The sequence below is a fragment of the Pelobates fuscus genome, chromosome 11 (genome assembly GCF_036172605.1).
Source record: "Pelobates fuscus isolate aPelFus1 chromosome 11, aPelFus1.pri, whole genome shotgun sequence".
Taxonomy (NCBI): Eukaryota; Metazoa; Chordata; class Amphibia; order Anura; family Pelobatidae; genus Pelobates; species Pelobates fuscus.
Genome location: NC_086327.1, coordinates 39,754,871 through 39,780,578, shown reverse-complemented (window position 1 = coordinate 39,780,578; position 25,708 = coordinate 39,754,871). Strand labels below are relative to the sequence as shown.

General features: G+C 41.2%; 1 protein-coding gene across 2 annotated transcripts in view; it reads right to left on the bottom strand.

Moving 5' to 3' along the window:
• The window catches only part of MYBPC2 (myosin binding protein C2), a 114,439-nt gene that overhangs the window by 46,176 nt on the left and 42,555 nt on the right, over nt 1-25,708 (bottom strand). For both annotated transcript variants that reach the window (XM_063436068.1, XM_063436069.1), the window contains 6 exons: nt 19,465-19,507; nt 16,154-16,216; nt 5,669-5,868; nt 4,973-5,105; nt 1,534-1,658; nt 36-141 (listed from right to left, as the gene is read on the bottom strand). In XM_063436068.1, the coding sequence (XP_063292138.1) occupies nt 36-141; nt 1,534-1,658; nt 4,973-5,105; nt 5,669-5,868; nt 16,154-16,216; nt 19,465-19,507 (670 nt within the window). The remainder of the gene's footprint in view (nt 1-35; nt 142-1,533; nt 1,659-4,972; nt 5,106-5,668; nt 5,869-16,153; nt 16,217-19,464; nt 19,508-25,708) is intronic.

Genomic DNA, 25,708 nt, shown 5'->3' with positions numbered 1-25,708 from the left:
ATTTCAACAAATCTTACATAACATAGAGAACATACCACATAACTTGCGCTCCCTCTTCAGAAACCTCGACCTCTAGTTCCACTTTTTCACCCACAAAGGCCTGATGATCCTCCAGAGGCTTGTTAATCACTACAGGAGGCTCTAGATGCAAGTAGCAGAAAACACATGCTTATTTAGGTGTGTGGTGGGATGGGCAAAGATTATTTTGTGTCTTAGTGGACATTCATAGGTCTTTTTTATCACATTTAAAAGAAAAAAAAAAAAACATTGTCAGAATGTATACTTTTACAGGTTTGCACACCATCCAATCAGAGGGCGGTGAGTCTTCAAAGTATATTCTAAACTATACATCCGGAAAATATGTTGCTAAGAACATTACCAGTTCCAGAAGTGCGTAGGTATTTTAAGAGTAGTTAAAGGAACACTATAGCGTTAGGAACACAAATATGTATTCCTAATGCTATATAGCCCTAGTCACCGTTTAGTTGACTAGGGCCCCATTCCGTGGCAAATAAATGGTTAATTAACCATTTATTTGCTTACCTTAATCCTGTGTTCCCTCGGCACTGGTGACCTTTCCTCCTCCATCGACGTCAGCTTCCGAGTAGAGCCGAATGTGCAAACTCGCCTTTTTTGACACTGCACTCCGTGAGGAAGTCCAATAAGTACGATTTACTCAGTGTAAATCGCTGAAGCAGACTCTAGTGGCTATGTTTTCAGCTGCAGGGTTAAAACTAGAGGGACCTGGATCCCAGACCACTTCATTGAGCTGAAGTGGTCTGTGTGCCTATAGTGGTCCTTTAAACTTGAAGGAATGTAGCCAAAAGACGAGACTAGAGATAGAGATAGGCACCTGTTGTGGGCAAAACCACCATCCTAATTATAGCAAGAATTCATTATAGGCATCTTTTCATCATATGTGCAATACGAATTAGACAAAATATACATAGTGTATCAAACTAGTACTAAACAGATCTACAACAGATCTATAAAAGGAACACACCAAGTCTTCTATAAACTATATCATGAATCATGGCCATACATCATCCATACCTAGGTAATGTAAATTACGCTCCGGTGATATGCAGGCCGACAGCTAATGCTAGCTCACACGCTTAACATCCTTAGACAGGTAGGTTCATAAAAACTATCTGTTAACTGCCTTTTAACGAATCCTATACAAGATGTATAATAAATGACCAATTATAGTGGGAGTTTTAAAGCACATTAATGAACAATGATTACATCATACACATCGAGGGTTATTTACTAATGTGGCAATTCGACGTAGATTCAAAAAGGATTTCAAATTAGACCAAAATAGCCAAACTAGAAATACTTCTGACTTGGAGAATATTTTTCTAATTTGACTACTTTGGCCTTAATTATGAAATTCATTTTGAAATCATTTTGATTTCAAACCAATTCGCACTTTAGTGAACAACTAAATTTAGTGTAACTGAGAGAATCATGGGACACGCAGTCCACTGAAGCTGGAGTGCCATTACTCGGCCAACACTGCTCTAAAAATACCTTTCACAAAGAGTTCGGTTTGGCTTCTCTCATCTCCAATAACACACTCATATGCTGCATCATCTGCCAAGTTGCACTTGTTGATTGTTAATATCCTTCTCAATCCAACATTTTCAAATACATATCTGGAGAAGAAATTGTAGAGATGAACAATTTGCTTTGTGTTCTCCTAAATGGGTGTACCAACTGGCAAAAGGAAACACATTCTTAACCCCAGGGCATAATTTAAACACATGGAGTGGGGTGTTGTGAAATATGGGGCCTAGCAGTAGAGGAAATCTGTGTATAAATATGAAATGTATAAAAACAACTTAAAAATTAAACATAAACAATTATAATTGTCATAAAAAAAAGAACTGTAATTTTTGTTTTGAAAAGAAGTATGAGTGACTTTTTTTTTTTATCTCAATTTTCCTAGAGAAAACTAAAAACACGCTAATTTTAATATATTTTCATATCTTCAGTTTTTACCGGGACCTTACTGCTATGCCACATACACAACAGTAGACTGCATCTAAGAAGTTCCCACCTCAAATTATACAATTAGTGTATGAGAGGTTCACTTAAAAGAGATGGGGACAGTGTGTTAAAAGTTATATTTTCTTGTGGTTTTATGTAACAGTCTTTACTTATACTTAATTATTACTGTAATACAAGATCATTGCATTTAAAATATATCTTAATTTAAAAAAAATAAAAAAAATCTAGTTATATAATGCAAGTTTTCTCTGACATGCTACAAAAGATAAACAAACACTTACAACTATTCCTTAAAGCAGAATTTTTTATTTTTTATTAACAGTTTTCCTTTCCTTGTGCATCTCGAATAATGATTATGCTTCCCTCTTTGACACGTGTCTTTTCTAACTTGCACAAGATCTTAACACTTGAGTCCCTCAATTTTGTTCTCTTCTGTGCATGATGCCTGCAGTTTGGCCTTTCGTGGGATTCTTTTTCCTGATGGATTGTGGGTAAATTTGCTTAGCAACTGAAATTTAACTTTGCTTAAGCTCCGCCCATTGCCAAAATTTGCCAAAGCTCACACTCTCTACATTGTATATAAAAAAAAAAATCTAAGGCGAATTTAAAAGATATAAAAACAAGAAGACAAAAAAAGGCATTAATTTAAAAGCAAAACCTGCAGTGACAAAGCTGTTTTAATGTGAATAATTTTACATTCAACATTACCTTTTAATATAGCATTTAATGTTACATCATGATTCAAGTCACTCATTTATCAGTTCTGAGTCCTTATTGGACGTAAGCAAAGTTGCATTTGTTGGTACTGTGTCCTCAAATAACCTTTTCCCTATCTGAACTCTGAGAGGGTTATTCAGTGAAGTGCGAATTGCCAGGAATTTAAAGTGAAATTTAAAATGTAAGCCGAAATAACCAAACTGGAAAAATTATCCGCATAAATTCTGTTTTGGCTATTTTAGCATTACATTTCATTTTCATTATTTGAATTTACTTTTAAATTCCCATTCATTCTCACTTTAGGGAATAGCCCGGATAGATTGGGCAAAAATATCTCAAATGGGGGGCGGAGCTTGGCAGCCAAGCTGAGCGGTTGCACACTAGACGAGCTCTGAGCTAAAGTTGGCAAAAACTAGACCAAAATACTGCAAACTACCTACTCCATGCCTGCTTTTGAGCCCCAGAGACAGGGGTCCACTGCTACAGCGATGCACAATCGGGTCCTTAGCCAAAATCGGCAGTTGCGGCCGGGGGATAGATCTGAGGCCTACCCAGATGGCACGAGGGAGGCGGCTGATCCCTCCACTGACTACGGCCAACATCACTGACGGTCTCCCAGGCACACTCCATTCCCCCCCCCCAGCCAAAGAGGGATATCCCGGCAACAACAGCCTGCAGCCTGAGACTGGGACACCAAAATCGGCTTACCGGCACCACCGGACCAACGATGTAAAACATGGCGGACTCTATATGTTACCCAGCACCCGGGCCCCTGCTGTCGCCACTTTCGGAGCGGCTTGACCGTCTGCTCGCTGATTTTTGGGCCAGGATCTCTACCCTCAGGGGCACCTCGGATGAAACCCCACGACCGCAACCCCACGAGACTCCGAGCAGCAGCCCGCGACTCTAGGACGGGCCTCAGGAGAAAACTGGAAAGCGGGAAGAAGGAGACGGGCAGGCAGACGACAGTACCTTAATCACCGACCAGTGGTGAGTCGCCCAAAGCCTAAACGGGGACTCACCCCGTGGTCACCCCCTCAGCGCCCCTCACATCTCCAATTTGCTCAATGAAGGGGAGGAATAAGACACCCACAAGGAGGAAAGCACCAGAGCCACCTCCGGCCTAGCCTAAATCCCCTACACGCTACAGGGACTGAGCCAAAAACGCTGCATACCTCTGTGCCAACACCCACATGGAACACCCGCATGCTGTCTCCCTGGGAAGCCTGGAAGCAGTCTCCATCGACCGAAGGAGCCCGCGGATTCGCTCCCCATCCAGCACCAACCTTGCCACCTACAGGGATCGGATGATCGGAGAAAAGGGCCCCCAGAATGTGAAAGGCTTGACCACACACTGACAGACACTATTTGCCGGTTGCAACACTACCCGAGCAACCCGAGATACATGGTTAAGGCTTACTATTTGTGGTTTTTTTTTCTCTTTTCACGTTTCTCTAACCATACTCTTAAAGCATGTGTAATAAGGGGAGGAGCATAAGGGGCTGAAATCGGTAGTTCAACCCATTAATCTAAATATGTTCATGTTTAAGTATGCACTGGATATGATTATTAGCAATAGTAAGCGAGAGCCGTGAATCTAACATATGAGATAGGAAACCCGAAATATTAGCCAATCCGTCCACTCACTTTTTTTCTGTTGACAGCCTAACCTAACTCTTAGACACACATACTCAGTCTACAAGATATTCTCCTTTAATTACTAGCTCTTTTGCTCTTAAATGCAAAAGTAATATAGGAATAACCAAAGCCCTACAATCCAGTGGTTACCTCACTCCGCATGTATATCCCACACCTAAACCATGGGTAAGCCTGAGAGTCAACATCTATCTATGTATAACCTCTCACGTACAGGTTAGATTAGAATCCTTTGTTATGCCTGTTCATATCTTGTTATGTAAACCTGCAGACTACTCTACATAGCATTTTACCTACCTAGCCTGTGACCTATTACCTTTACTAAATGTAAAATTGTGCAAGTACTACCGCATACCTCAATGTTACTAATGCCTGAAAATAAAAGCATGAGGACTGCCGTTGGGGTACCCCATGCAAGTTTGTTATGTTCATATGCACTGCAAAAATAAATAATAAAAACTAAAAAAATAATAAAAAATAAAAAAAATATTATATATATATATATATATATATATATATATATATATATATATATAAAGACAGGAAAAAAATATCTCAAATGGCAGTAGCAAAGAGAGCCACCTACTTAGCGCTGGGTCGGATTGCTTGACCGTTCTTAAACCACTTCACTTGAACATTAGGGTCCGCCAACTCCACTTGCATTTTAATTTTATTGCCTTTGTCTACAGAGTAGCAGGGCTCTAATTTCTTTGCAAAGGCTGTGAATGGAAAAATATACATAGAAAACAAACATAAATGTTTTTTTGCCATAAAACATTTTGCTACATTTGATTACTATTTCTAGATATTTATTCCCTTGCTTGTTTATGTCAAATGCACGAGTCAATGACATCCATTTTAATGCGGAAATACATTTTCACTGTAGAAATCAAAATGTTTGGCTGGGTTGTGCTCCATTTACCTACTAAGTTGGCATTTTAAAATCAGTAAAGAATACAGAAACTGCGCGGTTTGTAAAGACTTGGCACAAATCCCGGGAACAGCAGCAAGTCCTTTCCAAACTCAGCAATATCCTGTGTGGTAATTATCACAGACCACCCTGGCAAGGTAATTCGCTGGAATCTAATTGGCAGGTATTCATTGGAGAAAAATACAAAAAGTGATTTTGGATTCCCCCCCCCCCCACACTCTCCCCCCATTGTCTTCATTACTTATCAAACTATTTGTGCGAAATATTATTTATATTTAATCAGGTAAAAACAGTTCTTGCAATGCTCAAAATATCTAGAAATGTAGGGAAAAATGTTTCTACTGGAACTACCTTGACTCTTTTTGATCTCCACCTTTGTTCTCTTAAGCCGTTTAAGCATGCCTCGGAGGTCAGTAACACCATATTGAAAGGCAATTCTCTCATATTCACTAGACTTAGCTGTCTTCAACATCTCCCAGACATCTGGGGGAATCAAGTCCATGGGGTCATCACTGTCCTTCTTCTTTTCCTCTTTTTTCTTTTCTTCCACTCTACAATGAAAAAGAATCATAGTCTTTCAAAATTCAGGTTGCATGGTGATTGTCACAAACCACCCTAGTCACCATCTACATTCCTGTTGTTATTCCCTATGTTTTCCCCAAGAGACTGTTTTTACTGCCCCTCGCTCTCATCAGCTTCCCCTCAAGGCCAATTAACTGGCCGTACAAGGAGTCCAGAGAGCCGCAAGGACTGTAGCAGGACTTACCTACAACTCCTCTGGAACTCCATCTCGGCTGCAGTCGCGGGGAGGAACAGGGAACTACTGTAAATGGAACTATAGCTCCATGAGAGGCAAGCGAAGCACCCCCCTATTTCGTCCGCAGGAGCTCCAGACAGTTGACCGGCCAAAGCCCCATTCGACATAGAACTCTTTTGGGCATGGACATTGCTAGTGGCCAGTCAAATCTTTACCCTGGTGGCGATTTGTCAATTCTGCATTGATCTAAGTGCTATTTTGCCAACATGGACTCTTGGATAAGAGCTATTTGAGAATATATAACATGTTGGGGTTCATGTTGGTTTTATTATGTTTTTTCGGGTATTTTTGTGTTGTGCCCTCTGTATCTGGGAGATAATTAGTCTAGCGAGAAGCAACTCAATAAAACCAGATCTATTCTCAACATTAATTCTCAACTTATGTAAAGGGGGACAGGGGGAAGCTATACACACTATAACACTATCACTTCCTTAGAGAAGCTATAACACTGAGGCAAAGGGAATCTCTGGCGGTGATACAGCGGTAATCCGCCAGAGTGATCATCTGCTAAACGGTTAGGTTCTATTTAATAAAGTAGAACTATCCCAGCGTGAAATACTAAATGTGGAGAAACAAGCAATCAGATTCTGTGTGTGTGTGTGAGGGATGCAGTGTGAAAATGCTGTGTGTGTAAGGGGTTATGTGTGTGTGAGGGGTGGAGGGTGTGTGTGAGGGGTGCTTTTATGTGTGAAGGGTACTGTCTGTGTGTGAGGTGTGCTGTGTGTGTATGTGAGGGGTGCTGTGTGTGTCTGTGGGAGTGCTGTGTGTGCGTGAGGGATGCATAGAGATAAGGGTGCAAACGTATGTATATTTTATTATTTTCATTTTAGAAAAAAAAATTAGAAAAGATTTATGTTCCTCTCACCCTTCTTCTTACCTTTTGGCAGGGAGGGGGGTGGGGGAGAGGCACTGCAAGCCCTAGTGTTCAGGTGGTTAGCAGTGATCTTTAGCCTGCAGCTTCAAATAAATAAAGGCTGCAGGCTGACTTTACTTCTCCTGCAAGGTGCGCACTGTGTCAGAGCATTGCCATGTTAACGTACGGGAAAATGATGATAGCGTGATCCGTCGGCTTGGATGGCCTTGGGAGCACTAAGGGGTAGTTCTGCAGATGTTGTTCTGCCTTAAATACCAATAAATACCAATCTTAAAAAATTATTGCGGGCATCATAAACTTAGAGATCCCTAAAAAATAAAAATAAAACTTAATGCACCATCACCACTAAGGATAAAATACTGGGGGTGGAGAGGACGATATAATCTGTGGAAATATCCCAGATCGAAAGGTAGTGACGCTGATGGAGTCTAAAGGGAAAAAAGCCTGCGTGAAAAATAGCTGTGTGAGTATCTCAAACTGAGGAGGCTCAATGTCACAGCCGCAGGGTAAACCCAAGGCTCCAATCAAAGAGTGATTGTCTTGAAAATAGCAACTAAATGTGATTCAGTAATTGCATGAGAGAACAGTATCCATGGGATAACAGCTGTATCCCTGCCACATTCATACAGTGAGCCAGTGCACAGAGTAATGGATCTATCTGTGGAGATCCTACTGTGCATGCAGAGCTCATATGATGGCTGTGGAACAAAGCAGATACTATTCTATAGGCACACTTCTGGCTGGTTCTAACACTTGATAAAGTTTGCAAGTGTATCATACACTGGATACAGTTGTAGATAACCTGCTGTGTCTGCAGGGCTTGGTAAAGATATCACCTCTCAATGTTGCTGTAAAAGAAAGAAGATTCTACTCTAAAAGCATCATTCTAACTAACGGTTAGCTACCAAAATGCCCATACCCCCTACACCAAAGATTCACATCAAACGTGTATAAGCTAAAAAACAAGTAGCGGACCTAACGTACGTTTCGGCGCTGCCAAAGCGCCTTTGTCAAAGGCAGACACACTCTTGTTCCCACTAGCTGGGAACTTCAGCACTTCGGTGCTTTCTTTTTTTCATGTTAACGTACGGCAACGCTCCAACCTGCCTGCTCGCAGGACGAACGATCTGCTGACTGCCTCCCAGGTCCTCCTCCTCCCTCTTTCTCCCCTAACGAAGTGTCTTTGGGTGAGTGAGGAAAATCTTTGATCTCCCCACGGGCCTGAGAAGGCAGCTACCAAGGCCGGTTCTCCACGGGCCGGCAGGGGAGATGAAAGGATCTCCCCTGTCAGCCTCAGCACATGGGAATCGCTCTGGGGCCCCTATGCTTGTCGGGACCCCTGAAAAATGCCCAGTGAGCCCATGCGGAAAGACGGCCCTGACTGTATTCATTACACACACACTCTACATCCACTACATCTTTGTGGGCCGATTCGGGAGCGGCACTGTTGGCACATTCAGAGGTGGGCCTGTGGGTTAACTCCGGGGTGAGCTCCAGGGGCCCAGATCTTGAGCTGTGTTGGGGGCCCCAAAATATTTGATGGCAGCCCTGGTTCCCAGAAAGTGTAGAGTGAGCGCATCATTAGATGCAATTGCACCAAGCTCAGGGAGCTGTCTGCATAGTACGCCCTTAGTTGGCCAGCCTTTCTGGGCATGCCTGCCCCTTTTAGCTGTGCTAGTTATGTGATTCATGTCAGTTGCCCACACTTTTACACCACACACCAATGTCCTGCTTTAGGGGTAATGGATATGCTTGAGAGATGAAAGCGAGAGATTAGCATAGATGTGTTTTCTTATAGCTGCACCACTTCTACCAGACACATGGCACTTTTAGTGTTTTCTGTCAATAAGATTCAGTAATTCGGCCCATCGTAATTGTCAGCAACAGGCCCAATATGCTCTTAGTCCGACCATGATACCAAGAAAATAATAATATACAAGCTGCGTTTTTCAGGTGCTCTTGATATTGATCTCTACAAATGGTGGTTCTACAAATTCATTAGGAAATTAAATTCATTAATGTTCTAAAGAGTCATTTAGGAACATAAGCATGTGTGCCGGGTATGCTAAAGCCCACCCTAATGCAGCTTGAGTGTTGGTTGCTGCATGAGCCAGCAGGGAGATCAAAAAATCTTCCTGGCCGGCTCTGCGCCCCCTCATTGCTGCGAAGAAGCTTGTGGTTCGCATCTCAGATCACTCCGATATTACAAACGCAATGGTGGTGCAGACCACAAGCTCCTCCCACTCCTCCCACTGACCCCATCAAAGTGATTGTGGAGGCTTTTTTTCTTTCTTTCTTTTTTTTTTTTTTTAACATTTCTTGTATTTGATGGGGAGGCTGGAACAGTATGGTCAACTCAACAAGGATCAATTACTGCTATCCACACACAGCAACACACACCACTTATAGCTACCCACACATCATGCACAGTCACACATATCTCATAGCTACATACACACAGTCACACACTTCACTTACACCACAAAGACATACGTCACATGCAGACTGTCACAACACACATCATGCTTGCAGTCACCCTACATCTGCACAACACATGCAGTCATATCACAGATGCTACTTTTAAATAAATATTCACCCTACATACAATATACAAAAAATATAACATAATTCATAATAACAAATTCCTGGGTGCACTTTAATTAAATGTGCTGTGCATGCCTATTTTAGGGGCTTATGAATGTGAGTCAATGTTTTAATATGGCATCAATATCATGGAACTAATATCGTGTTCCTATTGAGTGATTCACTTTAAAGGCCAGCATTGCTCTTTATATCTAAATTGCTTTATACACTTGGTCATTCCAGTCTTGCTCCGCTTTTGAGTAGAAATCTATCTACATGTCCACATTTGAACATATACCTATATTTTACTTGAATTAACAGACTCTATATGTTCCAGTAGTTTTACTGAAATAGTTTTGTAGTGGTATAAAATGTATGTTTTCTATAATCCTTCACCATCTTCACCACTTGTGTATATAGGCTATGGATAAACTAAACAACTGCCATCATTTTCTAATTGTATGAAAATGGGCATTTATAATATGTATCGGTCACATCAGTGTATATCGACATAACTTAATTATTTTCTAAATGCAAAACAATAAAATGCTCAAACATGTTCTGCAATGTCCTAGTGCAGATTAGTGGTATGTACAGAGTCATTGCACATTTTTATTCAATGTACAGAGCAATGAATATATAAACACACTGGCATTTGCTTCGCCCTGTACAGTTAATGGTAGTTTTGATTGACACAGACGGGTGAATGTAAAGAATTCTAAACAAGATATCAATGCAGTGTATTAAATGTCCAAAGACTTCAATGACTGGCCTTATGCATACCCGAGTGTATGCATCTATATCTAATCATTTAAATGGAAAATGTCTAGATGTCATTTGAATGGGCTGCAACGATTTCTGACACCTATGATGTCATTATGGGAAAAATATCAGCAATATGCTAGGGAGGACTTTGATCTATTCCACCTGTTGTGAATGGTCTTCATATGGGATTCTGCTTGCATAAGCTACACCAGCATAGATAGAAATAGGTTAAGCATATGATAAGATGCAATTACCTACAGTTGTAATCAAAATTATTCAACCCCCATTGACAAATTTACAGACTTTCAGCGGTTTGCAATGAACAAATCAAACAAAAATATCCTAGCAACCTACTTTTCTACCCTATCCTTACCCTTTGTGTCATTATACCCACTACCTCTAGCATGTAAACTCATTGAGCAGTGCCTTCAATCCCTCTGTTCCTGTGTGTGCAACTCATCTGGTTATAAATACGTGTCTATTAGTCCACCCGTTATACAGCGCGGTGGAATTTGTTGGCACTTTATAAATAATAATAATAATAATAAAAGCAATTGAAATCACTCAACACAACAAATGCTCCAAGTGGAATCCCCAAATTCAACTGAAAATGCAATTTATAATGACTTCTCTAGCCTCAAAATTATTCAAACCCATGAATAGAATCCCTCACAACAGCACAAATATGCAAAACAGTTGTTGCCTCAAGCACACTTGATGCAATTAATCAAGGGCTTCATTAGTTGTACCAGGTGTGCTTGAGCTGAAACACTTGAAATACCTAAACTGACTAGGGGTTTGTTGAGTGTCACGTTTGACTGCATGTTAGAAATATATTCCATTCACACACAGCACCCTCACACACAGCACCCTCACACAGCATTCTCACACACATCACACACAGCACTCACAGCATTCACACACAGCATTCTCACACACATCACACACATCACACACAGCATTCTAACACACATCACACTCAGCACTCTCACACACATCACACTCAGCACCCTCACACAAATCACACACATCACTCACACACAGCACTCTCACACACATCACACACAGCCAGGGCCGGCCTTAGGTGTTCAGGCACCCTGTGCGAAACAATCTTGTGGTGCCCCCCCACCCCCACCTGTCTCTGTTTGGACCCCTTCAAACAATTTCAGGAGCATTCACAATCTGTCGCCTCCACCCCCTGCTACAAAACCCCTGCACCTCTTAACCAAAACCCCTGGCCAGATCTTCACCAAGCCCCTAGCCACCACTTCATCAAACTCCTGGCCACCCCTTTCCCTTCATCAATGCCCTGGCCACCCCTTCATCAAACTCCTGGCCACCCCTCCCTCTTCATCAATGCCCTGGCCACCCCTTCATCAAACTCCTGGCCACCCCTTACCCTTCATCAATCCCCTCCCACCCCTTTATCACCCACCTGTCCTCCTTTAATTAGCCCCATACCCCCCTTTTCAATCCCCTGCCCCCCTTCACCAGCCCCCTTAATAAATCCCCTGCCAATTAATCCAACCCCTGGCCACCCCTTCACCTACACCTGCCCCCATTAATTAAACTCCTGCACCCCTTCAACAAAACCTATTTAATTAAAAAAAAAAAAATAAATAAAACACAGCACCCACACACAGCACACACATCACTCTAACACACATCACACACAGCACCCTCACACAAATCACACACAGCACATCACACACAGCACTCACACACACATCACACACATCACACACATCACCCTCATAAAAATCACACACAGCACTCTCACACAGCACTCACACAGCACCCTCATAAAAATCACACACAGCACTCTCACACACATCACACGCAGCACTCACACACACATCACACACAGCACTCACACACACATCACACACATCACTCTAACACACATCACACACAGCACCCTGACACAAATCACACACAGCACTCACACACACATCACACACAGCACCCTCACACAAATCACAAACAGCACTCACATACACATCACACACAGCACTCACACACACATCACACACAGCACACACATCACTCACACAGCACACACAGCACCCTCATAAAAATCACACACAGCACTATCACACACATCACAATCAGCACCCTCACAAAATCACACACAGCACTCACACACATATCACACACATCACCCTCACACAAATCACACACAGCACTCACATACACATCACACACAGCACTCACACACACACATCACACACAGCACACACATCACTCACAGCACTCACACAGCACACACAGCACCCTCATAAAAATCACACACAGCACTCTCACACACATCACAATCAGCACCCTCACACAAATCACACACAGCACTCACACACAGCACACACATCACTCTCACATGCAGCACTCTCACACAAATCACTCACAGCACTCTCACACACATCACACTCAGCACTCTCACACACATCACACACAGCACATCACACACAGCACTCACACACACATCACACACATCACACACATCACCCTCATAAAAATCACACACAGCACTCTCACACAGCACTCACACAGCACCCTCATAAAAATCACACACAGCACTCTCACACACATCACACGCAGCACTCACACACACATCACACACAGCACTCACACACACATCACACACATCACTCTAACACACATCACACACAGCACCCTGACACAAATCACACACAGCACTCACACACACATCACACACAGCACCCTCACACAAATCACAAACAGCACTCACATACACATCACACACAGCACTCACACACACATCACACACAGCACACACATCACTCACACAGCACACACAGCACCCTCATAAAAATCACACACAGCACTATCACACACATCACAATCAGCACCCTCACAAAATCACACACAGCACTCACACACATATCACACACATCACCCTCACACAAATCACACACAGCACTCACATACACATCACACACAGCACTCACACACACACATCACACACAGCACACACATCACTCACAGCACTCACACAGCACACACAGCACCCTCATAAAAATCACACACAGCACTCTCACACACATCACAATCAGCACCCTCACACAAATCACACACAGCACTCACACACAGCACACACATCACTCTCACATGCAGCACTCTCACACAAATCACTCACAGCACTCTCACACACATCACACTCAGCACTCTCACACACATCACACTCAGCACTCTACACACAGCACTCACACAGCACCCTCATAAAAATCACACACAACACTCTTACACATCACACACAGCACTCTCACACACAGCACTCTCACACACATCACACGCAGCACTCATACACACAGCACTCTCACACACACAAATCACACACAGCACTCTCACACACAAATATCACACACAGCACCCTCACACACAGCACACACACAGCACTCTCACACACATCACAAGCAGCACTCATACACACAGCACTCTCACACACACAAATCACACACAGCACTCTCACACAAATATCACACACAGCACCCTCACACACAGCACACACACAGCACCCTCACACACAGCACCCTTACACACTTCACATACAGCATTCTCACACACATCATAAACAGCACCCTCGCACACACATCACAAACAGCACCCACACATCACACACAGCACCCTCACACACAGCATCCATCACACACACATACTGCACCCTTCACATACACACTACACCCCTCACAGACACCCACTACACCCCTCACACATACACACAGGACCCCAACACACTGCACCAAACACACACACGCACACACACAATACTTCCAAACATATTTATATTATATATATATATATATATATACACACACACACACACACACACACACACTACAGCACCCCTCACACACACTGGACCCCTCACACACATACTGTACCCCTAAACACATTACATTCCAGACACACATTAGATCCCTTACCCAACTCTGGATCATATACACACACACTAGATCACTATATACACTCTGAATCTATTATATACACACACTCACTAGATCTCCTACACATTCTGGGTCCTTCAAACACACACTAGACTCCTGTATATATATATACACACACACACACACACACACTGCACCACCTACACACAAACACACACTACATTCCTAACATACACACTCTGGATCCCCTATACACACACTAGATTCCTTGTAAACAAACACATACTACACCCCTAAACACACACTCTCTACAACCACTTCAAACACGACATCACCTATATACACACACATTATAGCCTGTATGCACACACTTATTACATCCCCTATACTCACATTCTCTACATCCCCTAGCCACATATGCATTACATTACACCAAAAACAAAACATGACTAAAACCGACCTTATTACACAATACCACACCACAATCAGCTCACTCTACACACACACAATCCCACAAGCAGGCTCCAAACACATGCACAATACTCTTTCTTGGCCCTTTTGTCTCCTGGTATCCATTTATAGAGACACCACAGACAAGTTGCAAGGAAATACAGTGCAAGCATGTTATTAAATTTGCTTGCACTGTGCAGAACAAATACAGGGCTTATTTCTCATGCTAGAGCTCTTTAGCAGAGCTCTGTGCATGGTCTGCCCTGGAAGAGCCAACCAACATGCTCACTTTGAGAGGGGGCGTGTTTGTCATTGGTGATGATGAAACACACCTTCTCTGCCCCGCCCCCTTCTTAGTGGGCCGCTGTGGTAAAAAAATGCCCGGGGCGAATTTTTCTCCCAGTCGAACCCTTTGTGTGTGTGTGAATGCCAGTGTGTGTGTGTGTCTGTCTGTCAGTGTGAGTGTTTCTGCCAGTGTATGTCAGTGTGTGTGTGTGTGTGTTTGTCTGTCAGTATGGGTGATTATAGTGTCCCTTTAATCATAGTGTCAGTGTGTGTCTGTCTGTCAGTGCCTATTCTTGAGACCAGTAGAACAGTGGGGTCTGAAAAAAAATGTTTCTAAATGCATGGCTTAAAATTTCAAGACCTATGCTACTAATCATGCTTTAAGCCAGGGGTAGGTAAACTTTAGCACTCCAAAATTGTATTTATTTATTTATTTATTTATTACTGGTATTTATATAGCGCCAGCATATTCCGTAGCGCTTTACAATATTATCAAAGGTGGAGTTTTAACAACAAATGAGACAATTACAAAAACTTACAGGAACAATAGGTTGAAGAGGGACCTGCTCAAACAAGCTTACAGTCTATAGGACGTGGGGCGTAAAACTAGACAGGAGGTAGCAATCAAACAAGGTGGAGTGAAGCAGAGCTGGAGGAGAGAATAGAGTGCTACCCTTTAGGAGAGCGCAAGGGACAGGTATGTGAGATAGAGGTTACTCTGGGAGGGCTTAGAATGACTAGTGGTAAGCCCAGGCCCATAGTATTTTTTTTTTTAAATGCTTTGAAATAATCAGTTTTGATTATTTCTGAAAATAAAAGACTTGCTGTCTATTATTTTAGCGATAAATATATGTAGTTAATGCATGATTTTAGTGCATTTCCTTTCTGCCAAGTCAAGAGAACTTAAAGAAATTTGTAGGTAGATGCACGAAAGTATTTACTCATATGCATGCATTGCAAGATGATACACGGAGGCTATAATACATGCAACTTTTTATTTAAAAAAATAATAATAAAACATGATGATAGTTTTCCTTGATGGTAAGCCTTCAAATTAAAATATAGAGCATCATAAATAATGTTAAAATATAAAAACAACTAAATATAAATACAAATATTTCCTAAATAAATTTGTCATGAACTAATTTAAAGTTTCTTACCTTTTTTTAAGCAAACCACTAAAATCAAGCTCCCCAGCGGTGTCATCTTTTTTGCCATCGCCTCTAAAGAAGACATATTTAGAGTATATATTAATTTAAAGAGTTTATAGTGAATTTATAAATAAATAATGTCTTCCTAATATAGTTTGTCTTGCTTTCCCCTTTCTAGTTTTCTAAATTACAAATATTCTCCTATCTAATCAGACATACAGAGAGTACATTTCAACAACTCCTCGAATGTAAAACGGTTATTTTGGGTAGCCCAAAGGCAACTAGCAGAAATGCAGAGATCCATAACTTGCTCCCACTTACACATTTTATCCATTTAAATCAAAAAGGGGCATTTTAAATAAACAGTTCACTTCTGCATATGGTTTCAAACGAGTCGCGATTTGTCTGGAGTTTTGGTGATCGACAAGTCAGTCGAATTCCGAAATGACATATAACCAAAAAAGAAAGGTGAAGCGCTACATACAATATTGAAATAAGTCCACACTCTTAGGGGTATTCACTTCCCAAAAGTTCGTAGGATGGGTGGAAAATGGGACAGAATGTTCTGAAAAAGAAATTAGATCTTCATGGTGCAACTCTGTGATTCAATATATACGTATTAAATTTTTGTATAGAACCACTCACATTCAGTTGAGCTTATAGCCAAGCTCAGGGGTACACACTTTCAGGTCCGTAAAGGCGACCTTTCCCCTTGTTCAGACTTTTCTCCTCGATATGGCTGGAGCTCAAGCGGAGGAAAAAATATATAGTATAATACCGTCTAAAACCAGTGTACAATAAAAAAGGAAATAGGAATAATACTCACGAGCCGAGAGCCAACTATTAGGCTCAATCTCTGCACAATGTGTAGTTAAGGACTACACTCCTTTAAGAGCAGGAACCAGTAGCCCAAAATGACTTAAAAAATATATTTATTAGGTATAATGATCTAAAATTGTAATGGCCAATTACAATATATAAGAAACAATACACTTTAAAATTACTAAGTATACAAATATACTGGGCATAAAGGTGATACTATAGTTGCAATCTCCAGGACGCGTTTCGCCAACTCAATGTCGGCTTCCTCAGCTAGGTGCAACAATGTTCCAAACTTGGAACATTGTTGCACCTAGCTGAGGAAGCCGACATTGAGTTGGCGAAACGCGTCCTGGAGATTGCAACTATAGTATCACCTTTATGCCCAGTATATTTGTATACTTAGTAATTTTAAAGTGTATTGTTTCTTATATATTGTAATTGGCCATTACAATTTTAGATCATTATACCTAATAAATATATTTTTTAAGTCATTTTGGGCTACTGGTTCCTGCTCTTAAAGGAGTGTAGTCCTTAACTACACATTGTGCAGAGATTGAGCCTAATAGTTGGCTCTCGGCTCGTGAGTATTATTCCTATTTCCTTTTTTATTGTACACTGGTTTTAGACGGTATTATACTATATATTTTTTCCTCCGCTTGAGCTCCAGCCATATCGAGGAGAAAAGTCTGAACAAGGGGAAAGGTCGCCTTTACGGACCTGAAAGTGTGTACCCCTGAGCTTGGCTATAAGCTCAACTGAATGTGAGTGGTTCTATACAAAAATTTAATACGTATATATTGAATCACAGAGTTGCACCATGAAGATCTAATTTCTTTTTCAGAACATTCTGTCCCATTTTCCACCCATCCTACGAACTTTTGGGAAGTGAATACCCAAAAGAGTGTGGACTTATTTCAATATTGTATGTAGCGCTTCACCTTTCTTTTTTGGTATTTGTATTTCGTGTATATGGGAAGCTACACTTGGTGATATAGCGGCTACAAGGTATATTTGGATTTTGTCAAAAGCGCCAGTATATTCTACCTATCTACTTGACATATAACCAAAACACTGGGGGTTGAACAAGCCAGTTAAATTGTTTTGTGATTTGGAGTTCCCTCGGTGGCGCAAAAAAAAAAAAAAGAGAAGAGGTTATTAATGGTTAATGGACAGCCATCAAATAATTTTATTTACACATCAAGTTAGAAATAAACCAACAGAAGGGAAAAAAGAGAACTAGTAAACAATTTAAATTGATAGATTGTATATTTAATAAAAATATATCAGTATAGATTTTTACTGCTCCTCCTTATTTTCCTCTATTGGTCATTTTTATTTATATTATTTATATATTATGCAATACACTGATTGGTCCATTTCATGCGTCTTTGGTTTGTCCAAATAATTTCTCCTGAAACGATGGCATTACCTAAATTTGTCTGAACCAAAACACTACATGGACGAATCCCAAATCGACTTCAACTAAATGTATTTTTCCACGAATAGATTTGGACGAACCAAATTTTTTCCAGAAGTCTAATAAGCAGCACAATTTTCTAAAGATGTTGTGTTCAAATTACCCCAACATTAGTAAGCCACCAAAAATACAGCATAAGTAAAAGTTAGGATAAAGTAAGAGGTTTGGGGTAGTGTTAGGGCAATTTTAAGATTAGTGTAATGGTGTGTTTATAGCCGAAGGTAGTTTTCTCTGGCTGACTCACATGGGGTTGAATCACGATTACAAAGTGGTCAGAAAAAAATATCAAAATACTTGAACTGTTTGGAAAATGGAAAGATCTAGGAATGTAGGGCTCTATATGAACTTCCCACATTAAGTTTGCAGCCCTGTTTGTGACTGAATGGTTTAATTTCCAATCAGATGTGACTTGCATTAGATGCTTCTTTACAGGAAGTATTTGATAAGGCTGTTCAAGTCACATGCACGGAGGTGTGACTAGGGCTGAATAAACAAAGTGATTTAACTTCTAAATGGCAGTGAATTGAGCAGTGAGGCTGCAGGAGCATTATATATACACCAAATGTACTTAATTAGCTAATGTTGTTTTGGTGTCCATAGTATCCCTTTAATATCAGAGTTCATGTTGAAATCACAAAGGACTCAACTTGGCCAGTCTTATGCAAGATGATTAATACTGTATTTAAAGCATTGTGTGCACCACAACATTTCCTAAAATATCCCTGAATGCATTCAGGGAGAATTAGGAAATGCATTCAGGGATATTTTAGCAAATGTTGTGGTGCACACAATGCTTTAAATGCAGTATTAATCATCTTGCATAAGACTGGCCAAGTTGAGTCCTTTTGTAGCCACACCTATGAGGTAGTGAAAAGATCCCACAATAGGACTTAAAATTAAAAATGATTACATCTAAGATACCATATTGCAGCTACAGATTGATATTTATGAGATGACGAGACAATACACCCAATAAAATATCACATATGGAAGGTTGGCATAAAAGCGATCATATGCTTACGTTCTTTTGAAAGCTTGTAGGATGTTCCCTTCATCTCTTACAGCTGTGGAAACAAAATAGCATTTTCAATGTTATATTCTAAAGTCAAGATGAGATTTTAGATATAACCATAATCTTAATTAGAATACTCTAAAATACAAAACTTTGTAAAAAATAAAAAATAAAAAATTACCATATACATATACATAATTTTAAATACTTTATCAGTTCCATGTATTTTTGCATCATATCTCATACAACCGACTATTGTTCTAGATGTGATAATGCTGGCACCAATTGGATGACACCAATAAGCAGATATGCACCTCTTCTTCTAGAGAGGGAGCAACCAAAAGAAAACAATAGATCATATGTAGGTTGGTTTAAATCCAACATAGTTTTTTTTTCATGATATTTGTTTTGAAAATGTAGTGTTTACATCTTGTTGTTTGTTTCATCCACTGAAAGACATTTTAACCAACCTTATATGGATACGCAATGTGGTAATAATACAAAAAGTTATTTATCTGATATATCTCTTTGCAATGTGTATACAAGTGCTTAGTTATTGAAAATTGTATAGTGCATGCAAGAGATTTTTAAGCTCACAGAGAGTTTTCAGTAGACACACAGCAAAATAGAAGTAATTTGTGATCATCCGATCCAACTGATGCTGAGCTTGAAGGAAACAACTACAACAATTTCAAATTTTTCTGCCATCATGAAAAATAAAACTACAGTGGACCAAATCAAAATATGGCATGCCCAACATATCTGGGTTAACTCCGTTTTTTGATAATCAAGCTTAGCTGTAATCTGCGGACATACTAAATATCTGTTTTAAAGAAGCATTGAGGCTCAACGCTACACTGTGACTACTTTTAGCAGACTCCACACATTAATATATGCAATGATTAGAGTACATTTTATGACTCTAGAATTATCTTTATACCTGCACTACATAGATGTAGATTTGATCTTACCACCATGTATTTATGTAAAAGAACTAAAGCTTCTTGAATTTATTCTGGTGAGTATAAGCATTCCCCTCATGCTTTTTGCAGTAAACACAGTCTTTTCAGAGAAAATGCTATGTTTATATTACAGCCCTGGTATATCTCCACTGGCCACTCCTCATATGACTGATAGAGGTGCTTCCTTGGGCAGTGCTGCAAATTGTGCAGCACTGCCATTCAGTGTCTCCACCCTCAGACACCGAACTTTCCTCATAGTGATGCATTGATTCAATGCATCTCTATGAAGAGATGCTGATTGGCCAGGGCTGTGTTTGGCTTGTGCTGGCTCTCCCCCTGATCTACCTTCTTGACAGTCTCAACCAATACTATGGGAAAGCATTGTTATTGGCTCAGAGTACTACTTCTGATAAGCTGCAGACTTGAATAAAAGTAAGATTTTACTATATTTAGGTGGGAACGGGGGAGGGGGTAAGATGGTGGTTTTAGGGTCAGGAATATATGTTTGTGTTCCTGACCCTGTAGCGTTCCTTTAACTGAACAAATTGTTCCTACATTCATGGACAAAGTATGTGAACATTTACACCCTTATTTAGGTTTTTGATAACTCTAAATTGCATGAAATATACAGGTTAAGTTTAATTGCAATTAACCACATACACATTTTTCCTAGAGAATTGTTCCATGTAGTTTTTGACTAGCATGCCGACGCAATTTTTCTGATAGGGTGGGAAATGGCAAACTCCTCAGGAAACTCAGTCACTTTTCACTAGCAGTGGTCAAGATGTGGAGGGACCTTACTCAAGCTTACAATCTAGAGAACATTGGTTTTAAGAATACAAGAGGTAAAAAGCAACATGTCCAGAAAGGAAGAAAGATTGACAGGTGTAAAATCTGCATCAATTAAACATGTATATAAATATATCAGGGACATTTACTAAAGTGAGTATAGTCAGGCATTCAAAAAAATGTCTCCTTTAACCCCTTAAGGACCAAACTTCTGGAATAAAAGGGAATCATGACATGTCACACATGTCATGTGTCCTTAAGGGGTTAATGTCAAAATAGCTGAATGTAAAGATTTATGTAAAATTTGAAATTCACTGTGAATTCCCACTTTAGTAATTATTCTTGTTTTTTGATGGACACGGTAATAGAAAGTGATGGGTTCAACGAATTTACCCAAGCATTTTATGTACCTGTTAATTAAACTGCTTACATTCATAAATCACTGGACTGTCATGCATAGACCATTAACATTTCAGTTAGTTTAAAGTTGGTACAAAATGCTAAACTGTATCTCCTGTGTCAGCCATACAGCTGAATATTTATTTTAGGGTTGATGTCACACTGCACACCTACTTTCTGTTTTTTTTGCAGCTTTTGGGACAACCCCAAGATTAAGCTATAGAATTTCTTGGTACAGCCTAAATTTAGTTGTTTTTTTCTATATTCCATATCTATGATGTTTTAAGGATGCAACGGTGCCATCAACAATCATACTCCTACCACCATGCCCACTGGACCCTGCTTCCCCCACACTCCCTGGCTTGCAATCATGCCCATCACCCCAAAGCAGTGGTGGAACTATAGTAGAAAGAGCCCTGATGCAAGAATTGTTGTGGGCCTTCAAGTCGCAACTATCTGTCGTGCAACTCCAACAATGCTTTGAAAGCCGGGGGTCTACCATTTTCCCATGCTTGCAAGGTTGTACTTAGCACTGAGCCTTGTTTGTGTGTTTGAATGTAAGCATGTTTTTGTATGGAATATGTTTGTGTGAATGGAGGGGTGTGTTTGTTTTGAATAGTTTTATTGGTGTCGCAAAAAAGCATGAGCCGGCACAGTATAGGGTAATAGATGTAGTATATGGTTGCCTGCGCATAGGCATATAGGTCAGAATAAACAAGCATTTGAGTAAATTCAATAAAGCGTGTGGTACGGTAATCATATATGGTAATAGTATTATATGAGGCAGGCGTCTTGATGCGATGAAAAAATCCTATCTATTAACATTATGACAGCGGCCAATTCATCACAAAATAAGCATGCCACGAAGTGAGTGCATAATCATCAGAGCTGATAGCTTATATATGTGCCTCAATGAGCATGGTTGTTTCTATGTTTAGATTCAAGCATATTGGTATACGTCGTATAATGCAATCGCCTGACTATTTAGGTAAGCAATAATGGATAGCATATTCATTCTGAAGCTGATGCGAAGAGTCGCTTAAGTATATGTCAATTAAGCAGTGACGTAAAAAGCTTATTGCGTAAGCAATTAACAGTAAACTTTAGCCCCTTTAGGAGCATTTTTGCATTTCTAAGCAAAACAATTTGTGCAATTTCTGCTGGTAACTAGGCAACTTAAACAGTGTTTATGTAACAGAGGGAGAAAATGTTCGCATCAATCATGAATTTAAAAATGCGTAAAGACAAAAAACCCTAATATGCATCAAGAAACTCTTCTTAGGCGAACTGCCAGTGACCCTTTCCTGTGGCCTTATATACCCTCTGTTGGTTTATCAGTTCTTTGCGTGATGCAGCTTTTAGGAAGGGTAGAGCTTGTTATCAGGGTAATTTGGGCAAGCTGTGTTCTACTGGCGCGGCCAGTCTCAGCACTATCTTTGCATGATGCGGGCTAAATGACGCAAAGTCCAGTATTTTTAAAAGAAAGTGATCATCCTATAGTGCGCGGTCTAACGTGGACTGTTACTAATAATGCAGTGCTTATAGATGGGAATATAGACAAACCAATTATATTGGGTGCATTAGTAGCGCATAGCGTGTCATATCTCTGGCATACGATATTAGGGAATGCATAAACAAATAACAACTATAAGAACTATAACAGTGTAGGAGCAGAGCTGTTCGTAATGTCGGTCCGATGAGGGCCTCCCATGGCCCGGCCTTGGTGCATCTCCCGGGACGCCGAGTTTCCGTCAGTCCCCCCCGGGACGGTCCCAGCCCAGCACCTGAGTCCTCCACGATGCTGTGGGCACTCGGGAGCAGAGACACCTAGGGTCCGCGGGCCACCCGCTCCCTGCACCTCCCCATCACCACCCCAGACCGGTCCGCCAGAAGGGCCGCGCAGCTCTAAGCATCAGGGACATGGCTCTCTGGGGACCTCCCAGACCCAGAGGCCCGGACACTCACTTTTCCTGTTGGTCGGCAGGCATCGCGGGGGTCCATCGGGGGCCTGGCAGCACCGGGGTCCGCTCCAGCTGTCCTGGTCGTCTCCCCATGGTGAGTTGTCTCCTTTGGTGCCTCTGCACTCTTCTTTCAATAGTGCCTTTGAGGAGAAGCCATGTCAGTAGTATGGCGCAGCTGCGTCAGATCTCCAGCCTCCTGAGCTTCTGTGTCGACTTGAATCACCTCTGTCCCTGCCAGGATGTTTTCTCAGTTTAGTATATTTCTCCTTAGTGTTGATGTCTATTACAGCTGGCTGGCAGTCTCTTTGCCATTGCCAGTTTAGGTAGTCAGCATAGTGTCCATGCGGGGGCTCCCGCTGTGTTACTTGTCGCCACCATGTGGCCGGGGAGGGAGACGGGGCCGTGCCCCGGGACAAGGGTCTCTCCACGCCAGGCTTGCTTGCCCTGCGGCGGGTTGGCTCTGTGTTGCGCCATTTTACGGTGCCATGCTGCATGCAATGGCGGACGGTGCTCAGAGGCGCGTGTAGGCCAGATCCAGTCCGAGGGGTGTGTTTGTATGTGGTGTTGGAGTATGAATGCAAGCATGTGTTTATGTGTAGCGTTGGATTTTGAATGTAGTGTGTTTGTATATATGTTTGGTGTTAACATAGAGGTATCTTTGTATGTAGTGTTGACGTTTCAATGCAAGAGTGTGTTTGTATGTAGTGTTGACGTTTCAATGCAGGGGTGTATTTGTATGTAGTGTTGGTGTTTGAATGCTCAGATGTATGCAGATATACACATACACTGCCACACACACACTGTGATACACATACACACAGATACACATACACACACTGAAAGACATGCAGATACACATATATACACACTGACACAGATGCAGATACAGACACCCAGACTGACACAGATACAGACACAACAATACACATACAGACAAAAAGATACACAACCTCACACACATTCAGACACACACACATTGACTACAGATACACACACTGACAACATATAGATACACACATATACACACACTGACCACATACAGATACACACAATGACACCATATAGAAATACACACATACACATATACTGTCAGACATACTGGCACACAAATACATACGATGACAGACATACTGACACTGATGGTATACTGACAGAGATACTGACACACACAGGCACATGCACTGACAGAGATACTGACAAACACACAAGCACATGCACTGTCAGACATACTGACACACAGACACATACACTGACAGATGTACTGACACACACACAGATACATACACTGATAGACATACTGACACACAAGCAGATACATTGACAGACATATTGACACACACACAGGCACATACACTGACAGACATACTGACACACACATTAACATGCACTGACAGACATACTGACACACACTAACAGACATACTGACACATGCAGATACAAACACTGACAGCCATACTGACACACACACACACACACAGACACATACACTGACACACGCACTGTTAGACATACTGACTCACAAACACAGACTTATTGACACACAAACATATATATGCACTAACAGACATACTGACATATACAGATACATACTTAGACATACTGACACACACACACACACACACACACATATATACTAACAGACACAGATACATACACTGATATACATACTGACAAACACACACAGACATGCTGACACACACAGATACATACACTGACAGACATGCTGATACACACACACACACACACACACACACACAGACAGACATACTGACACATACATACTTACTGACACACACAGATACACTTACAGACATACTGACACACACACAGGCATACTTACTGACACACACACACACACACACACACACACACAGACAAACATACTGCACACACAGACTTACTGACACACACCATTACATACCCTGACAGACATACTGACACACACACACACACACACATACCTACTGACACACACAAATACAAACACTTACAGGCATACTGACAAACACAGACAGACATACTGACACACATGCACAGACATACTTACTGACACACACACACACACACACACACAGACAGACATACTGGCACACACACATACACTGATAGACATACTGACACACACAGGCAGATAAACTGACC